Source organism: Sinocyclocheilus rhinocerous, unplaced genomic scaffold (genome assembly GCF_001515625.1).
Source record: "Sinocyclocheilus rhinocerous isolate Xijiao unplaced genomic scaffold, SAMN03320098_v1.1 scaffold861, whole genome shotgun sequence".
Classification (NCBI taxonomy): Eukaryota; Metazoa; Chordata; class Actinopteri; order Cypriniformes; family Cyprinidae; genus Sinocyclocheilus; species Sinocyclocheilus rhinocerous.
The window spans coordinates 7,330-14,759 of NW_015640043.1; the positions used below are offsets into that span (position 1 = coordinate 7,330).

Here is a 7,430-nt window from a genome sequence, read left to right on the forward strand (position 1 = left end):
GTCTGTGTGCATTGAATTTATTTAATACACGAGTTTCACAATTTGAGTTGAATTACTGAAATAAATGAACTTTTCCACGACATTCTAATTTATTGAGATGCACCTGTATATGTATGTGTACTGTCTGTATTTATGTATATATAAATACACACACATACAGTATATATTTTGAAAATATTTACATGTGTATATATATTTATATTCTTATATTTTATATTATATATAAATATATTTAGTATATAAACCTAACATATTTCTCTGAAATATATACATGCATGTGTTTGTATTTATATATACATAATAAATATGCAAAGTGTACACACACATATTATGTAAACAAAAACTTTTATTTTGGATGCAATCAATCGCGATTAATCATTTGACAGCACTAACATTAATATATTAAATTCTGTATTTTATTGAGCAAACAAGGACTTTTGTTCAACCTTAAGAACAGTAGCTTTATGTATACAAAGAAATTGACATAAAGAAGTTTCCAAAAGGATGTTACAATGATTAACTAATTAATTGTTAATCACAATTATTCTTTCAGCTTTATGAACTGGACAACGACCCACAACGGAAGGAGTTCCTCGATGACCTCTTTGCATACATGCAGAAACGAGGTAGGACAGGCTCTATTAATCCTATTTCAAACATTAATTTCCTCCCAAAGGGACCTACATCTTGTCTTATCTGTAGGAATAATTGAATCCACTTTAGCGTCACTCTTTGGTGATGAGCGATTTAATCGGACACCTACACCTAGCGTGGAGACGGCCCCCTTAGTTAAGTGGAATCATATGTCCCCGGTCTCAGATTAGCATACTGTGACAGAAAGATGGGCCTGACGGCGTCATCCGACTAAGACTAAGCTCTAAGCGACACAGCTTGATGGGGCTATTAACCCCATACCACGGATTTAAACTCAACCAGATGGAGAGCTGTTTGTGTTGGTCAACCATCAAACCCCCCGTGCCACCTACTAGTGTGCGTAAGTGGGGTTGTCAGCTGAGACTTCATAATGGGCGGGGGATGGGAAATAGTGTGATCTTACCAAATGTCCGTCACGGAGGTCCTCTCAGCCATGATTAATGATGTTTTTTTGACTGATGGAGTGTGTGAAAATGACTTCTATGGGTGACGGTTGGGTGTTATTCAAGTCCTGAAAGTGTTTCAGCGTGCGACTCGACTCGTCCGGGATGAGTAGCTGGTTTTGTATAGATTGCGACCAGTTTCCACTCAGCAATTTTGAAAAGCAACCAGACGTTTCTTGTTTTGTTGATTCGGTTGTCTGGTGTTGGTCTGAAAGGTCTCTGGTGGCATGTTATCAGTGACTAGCTAACTAGCATCTCTCGTTCTACTTCGGTTTCATTCTAGTAGTCGACCAATATAGATGTTTTGATGGCTGATGCCAATTATAATATTGTAGAGAGCAGGGTGGACAATATAAAACCGATATATACCACACAATTTAATTTGAAGAAAATACCAGTAAATAACAGTTGCTGCAAGAAAATTGTAAAAAAAAAAAAAAAAGTTTTTATTTTATTTAGTTAATGAATTGGAGATAATTCTTTGAAAAATAAATCAGTATCAATGAATAACGTAGTGAAATCTGTGCAATAAACGTATACATACACACATATACACACACACATATACATACACATACACACACACACACACACACAAATGTAGAGGGTTGTAAGTAATTATTTATAGTGACTAATTATAGAATTATAAGCTTCACATTCCTGCTTTTAAATCCTCCAAATGTTGGCCCCCATTCATTTCCATCGTAGGTGCCTCACTGTAATCTTTTTTTATTAGGAAAATGAGGGAGTAGTCAAAATTATTTTCACTTGCATTAAACCCGGAAAATTCCATAACATGCCACACCCACAGTGTGTGTATGTATGTATGTATGTATATATATATATATATTTTTTTTTTTTCCGTTTTCGAGGGGGGCGTCTTGCTTGGGGCCTGGGGGATCAGATAGAGGGTGGCTGAGGTGGATTAAGGGGCCCCTGTCCCTCTTCTGAAGATTAATGAGACCCTAAAACTCAGGGCCCCACCTTTGATATTATAAGAATGATAGACAGTAGAAAAAGCAAAGACAATGGAGTGACTGCTGAATAACAGCGGGATGGGGAGGGATTGCATGGATGAGAGGAAATGATGACAAGATGAGCAGAGAAAGAGAGAGTATTAAATTATAGGAATGCAGAAAACCAGCTAGTAAAGTTCTGCACCAACACAGTCAACTCTGGCCTATATTCTCAGTTTTAAAACTAAGTTTTGATGCACTTGTTGTTTGTAGAACAATGTAAGAACACTGTAGATGCTCTAGATTTATTAATCGCACTAAAACATTAAGGTAATCGATAAAACCATGGTGAAATAATAATTACTGTACAGCCAAAACGTGAATTATTTAGGCAATGGGCCAGCAATATGAATAAAGATCATATTCATCTCGTCATAATCGTCATAATCATCTTAAAAATAATTAGTAATATTTCATTAGACAAACAAAATGTTTTTTGTGTATCTGCTGTTTTTGAATGTGACTCATCCAAACAAATCTTACAGCCAGAACTATTTGTTTAGTAAGTAGACTATCACTATTAGTTTCAATGAATTGGATATATATTGTAATCTTGTAATTTTGCACAAATATCATAATTAATATAATAACGTTATAGTATAGCATTTTGGTAGCATTTATTTCTTGTGTTTTATTATGTAGAGTAAACAATATAATATAGAATCTTAATTTTTTAATCCTAACATGACAGCCTTGATGCTAACATGGCGTTAAAAATGAAACCAAAATAAAATCATAACATGACAATCAGTTTATCAACATCAGTCAGAATTTTTATGTCAATGAAGTTGTAATATCTTAATATTTTTAAAGTATTAAATTGTATTTTTTTTGTTTGTTTTGTTTTGTTTGTGCAATATTGATGCAAAAACAAGTACCAAACATTTAAAAATTTTATACAGTATTTACACACATACAGTGGTGTGAAAAACTGTTGGCCCCCTTCCTGATTTCTTATTTTTTTGCATGTTTGTCACACTTTAATGTTTCAGATCATCAAACAAATTTAAATATTAGTCAAAGATAACACAAGTGAACACAACATGCAGTTTTTAAATGAAGGTTTTTATTATTAAGGGAAAACAAAATCCAAAACTACATGGCCCTGTGTGAAAAAGTGTTTGCCCCCTAAACCTAATAACCGGTTGGGCCACCCTTAACAGCAACAATTGCAATCAAGCGTTTGCGACAACTTGCAATGAGTCTGTTACAGCGCTGTGGAGGAATTTTGGTCCACTCATCTATGCAGAATTGTTGTAAATCAGCCACATTGGAGGGTTTTCGAGCATAAACCGCCTTTTTAAGGTCATGCCACAGCATCTCAATAGGGCCTTTCGCACCGCGGGAACCTTTTCATAGTACCAGAACTAATTGTGGAACTTGGCCCAACCATTTATTAGGTTTAGGGGGCAAACACTTTTTTCACACAGGGCCATGTAGTTTTGGGTTTTGTTTTCCCTTAATAATAAAAACCTTCATTTAAAAACTGCATGTTGTGTTTACTTGTGTTATCTTTGACTAATATTTAAATTTGTTTGATGATCTGAAACATTAAAGTGTGACAAACATGCAAAAAAATAAGAAATCAGGAAGGGGGCCAACACTTTTTCACACCACTGTATGTATGAGAATTTCGCAGTTGTCCAATCAGAATCAAGTATTCTAAATACTCTTGTAATAGTCTCATAAATGTATCTATTTACCACTAATGTTGAACACACTTCCTTTGTTAAATTATTTAACTGGCCCATTTTAATGTTTTGTAGCTTCTAATTGGTAACAAAGAACATTTTCGAATTATGACTAAGAGCATTTGTGGTCCAGTTTAATTTATCGTCGACATAGCGAACAGCTGCTGGGTTTCCTATAGTCAGCAGGGAGGAGGTTATATGTGAGCACGGCCTCTATTGTGTGACATGTCCTGTTTGGAGCGTTTGTCTTGTCACTCCTGAGGCTTGTTACTCTCCTCAAGCATGTTTATGACATCCTGGGTTTGATGTGGGCTGCTCCTTTCCCACCCGAGCGCCTCCGTCCATTTGTAACCACCGACTACAGATTTATTTAGGAGAGTCAGGAAGATCCCCAAAAAACTCTTTTCCTTATCCCTCTCTCTTTGCGTCAATGTTCACGGTCCCCCAGAGGAACACAGTCTTGCACTGAGCCCTCGATCCGTTTGTTTTTATGGCTCAGCGGTAAAGAGACATGGCTCTCCTAATCCAGTAAACATGTTGAAGTCTTAATCAAATGCACTAAATCAAGCATGACGGCAAATTCCTTGTGCAGCATTAAATCCAACTGAATTACGACCCAGTGGCTTGTTGGATAGGCAAACTATATATAAAACAATAAATATAGTATTTATTTACATACACAAAAATAATAATTTTCTCTGCGAGTCCACTGAAAGTAGTTCATTTGGAGCCAGGGCTGCATATACAGAGTGTTTTTAGAGTTGCGGAGTGAAAGATGGGTGTCGGAGGGAACATGAATATTTTATACAAGCATGGAAAGTGCTTATTGACAAAGAAAATGAAAAATGACTCTCAGAATCCCTGTTTGTAACAATTTTGCTGTTGTCAAGGATGTTGTGGATGAACATTTTGGTTAATCCCCAAACAATCTGTCTGTTTTTAGGATTTTCTTGAGAAAGCACAATGCAGGGTTATTATAGTTAACTAGAACCATATAGCTGTTACTTTCATTCATAAAATGTTAGCTGAAATAAAAGAAAATTAAGCTATTTTATTTCAGTTATTTGCAAAAGAAACATTCCCATTTTCATTTTAATTTAATTTTATGTATTGAAATAGCTCAAACTAAAACTGAATTAAAAGTAAATAAAAACCATATAAACTATATAGTTTTAAAAAACGAATAAAAATGACAAACAACAAAATTACTAAAACATAAAAATAATTACTTCGTAAAAACGACTAAAATTAAAAAGAACATGGAAATTTATAAAAATAAAAACTCATTCAAAATATAAATACAACTATAATAGTTTCTTGATGCTAAAAGAACAGTGGCACAATTCAATTTACTTTGAAAATGTTTCATTTCATTTTTAAAGATATACAGTAAATATAAATTATATGTAAAATAAACAATTAAATGTTTTTTGTAAAATAAGTGTGTGATGGTAGCATTTATTGTTTTAAATTAAGAAAAAATAAAGTTGTTTTACAGTACAATTTGTGAATCAAGAATCAAATGAAACCATTTAAATGTATTTATTTTAATTTATTTGTTTTGTTTTTTATAATTGTCATTATTCATAAAATCCTTCCAGACACTTTGCAATAATGAGAATTGTGACATAAATAATGTGCAAAAGGCATGAATGGTCCTCAAATATGCTTTATTTTCTTTTTGCAAAATGCAATTTCTTGTTTTTCCTTTTGACTTCGGTGTGAAATGCGATCTGGCATTACTGAAACGTTTTTCGGGTTATCAAAACAAAAGATCTAGCCACACAGCATCATCCAGAACCTTTCGTCGGATGTTAGACCATGCACTTCCTGTATGCCCCCTCACTTCCTCTCTGCAGCTGCATTACAGTAAGAATGGCAATCATTGTTTAGGTCAGAGCATGGAATTTTCTTCACCAGCCTGGCGTCTCGAGGTGCCTTATTGGTTCATCGCAGAACGCTGGCTTCTTAATGTGGGCAGCTGTTTCCTCCTATATTTAGGGCAGTGGTCAGATTCACTGGCCTATTTTTTTTCTAGAGAACAAATGGGGGAGGGGATAAAATTAGATGGAGTGATAAAAAGTAAATTAGTTAGACATTGCTTCCACTTCCTTTCAGCAAACAGATTAGCTTCGTCTATGAAATCAGAATCTACAAGCAAAAAATGACAGCTTTGTATTAATTTATAGTAGTTAAACAACTAGTAAATTGACTAAAGCAACAATGCTAGTAATGTTTCCGTCCTTTTTTTTTTTGGAATCGAGTATGAAACTGTCCTGCTTTTGTTTCCATATGTTAATGTCTTTATGAACATTTTAGTTGGTTAAGTTGAATTTGGTTCTGAATGCTCTTTTCATAGATATGTTCAGCATTGTATGTTTGCATCCCTGCAACCTCGTGCTTTTATTTCATTAACCACATCTGACGTGTCTCATTGGCTATTTCTTGAGACGTATATGAAGGGAGACAACATGATATCAATTAGGAGTGCAATGCTTCAGCATTAAGCTGTAGCACAGCTCACATCAATCAATAATGAAGCCTCTTTAGCAGGAAAAGGCTTCCAATGACTTTTCCATTCTTGAGTTTGAGCTAAATTGGTTTTGCAGTTATGGAGCGTGTCACAAGGTCGCTCTCTAGACGCCACCACTCCGCACGATTTCCTGTGGACCTGTACCTGAATCTCCAGCTCGGTGACCTAGCGCTAACCTTTTGCTCGAATCTGAGCAGCGATTGTTTGATGAATGAGTAATGTCATTCCCAGCATTAAATAACTGCCTTTCAAAGGGAGCTCTTGCTCCGGACTCTCCGGGGGGTGCTGGGCCTTGTGTTAGAGGCCTGGGCTTCTAAATTACACTGGCTAAATGAATGCTTTATGGCTGTTTGCTGTGAGGGGTTTGAGAACAGAACATTCTGATCCCGATAATTCAAGAGGAAGCACACAAACAACCACGAAACAGACATTTGGTGTTTGTTTGAAACTAGCGACTATATTTCATACTTGTGTAAAGACCACTGAACAAGGGTTTCTTTGAAAGTGTTTTTATTTAAAATGTTATATATTATAATATTAATATTCAGCATTTGAATGTTTATAGTTTTATATATGTATGTATGTATGTGTGTGTGTGTGTGTGTATGCTTTTAATGTACATTAAAGTGTAATTTATTCCTGTGATGCAAAGCTGAATTTTCAGTATCATTACTCCAGTCTTCAGTGTCACATGATCCTTCAGAAATCATTCTAATATGCTGATTTATTATCAGTGCTGGAAACTGTTGTGCTGCTTAATATTTTTTTGGAATCTGTGATACTTTTTTTTCAGGATTCTTTGATGAATAAAAATTTAAAAAGAGCATTTATTTAAAATAAAAATATTTTCTAACAATGTACACTACCGTTCAAAAGCTTGGGGTCAGTACATTTTTATTCTTTCTTTTTTTGAAAGAAATTAAAACTTTTATTCAGCAAGGATGTGTTAAATTGTTAAGAAGTGATGGCAAAGATTTATATTGTTAGAAAAGATTTATATTTTGAATAAATGCTGTTCTTTTTAACTTTTTATTCATCAAAGAATCCTGAAAAAAAATATCACAGGTTCCAAAAAAATATGAAGCAGCAACAG

General features: G+C 34.5%; 1 protein-coding gene across 1 annotated transcript in view; it reads left to right on the forward strand.

Annotated features, from left to right (window-relative positions):
- Positions 1 to 553: 553 nt before the first annotated feature.
- LOC107752332 (AT-rich interactive domain-containing protein 3B-like) overlaps positions 554 to 7,430 on the forward strand; it is a gene marked incomplete at its 5' end in the record, with an annotated part of 15,784 nt that continues 8,907 nt past the window's right edge. The window contains one exon of the mRNA XM_016568282.1: positions 554 to 626. Within this exon, the coding sequence (XP_016423768.1) occupies positions 554 to 626 (73 nt within the window). The remainder of the gene's footprint in view (positions 627 to 7,430) is intronic.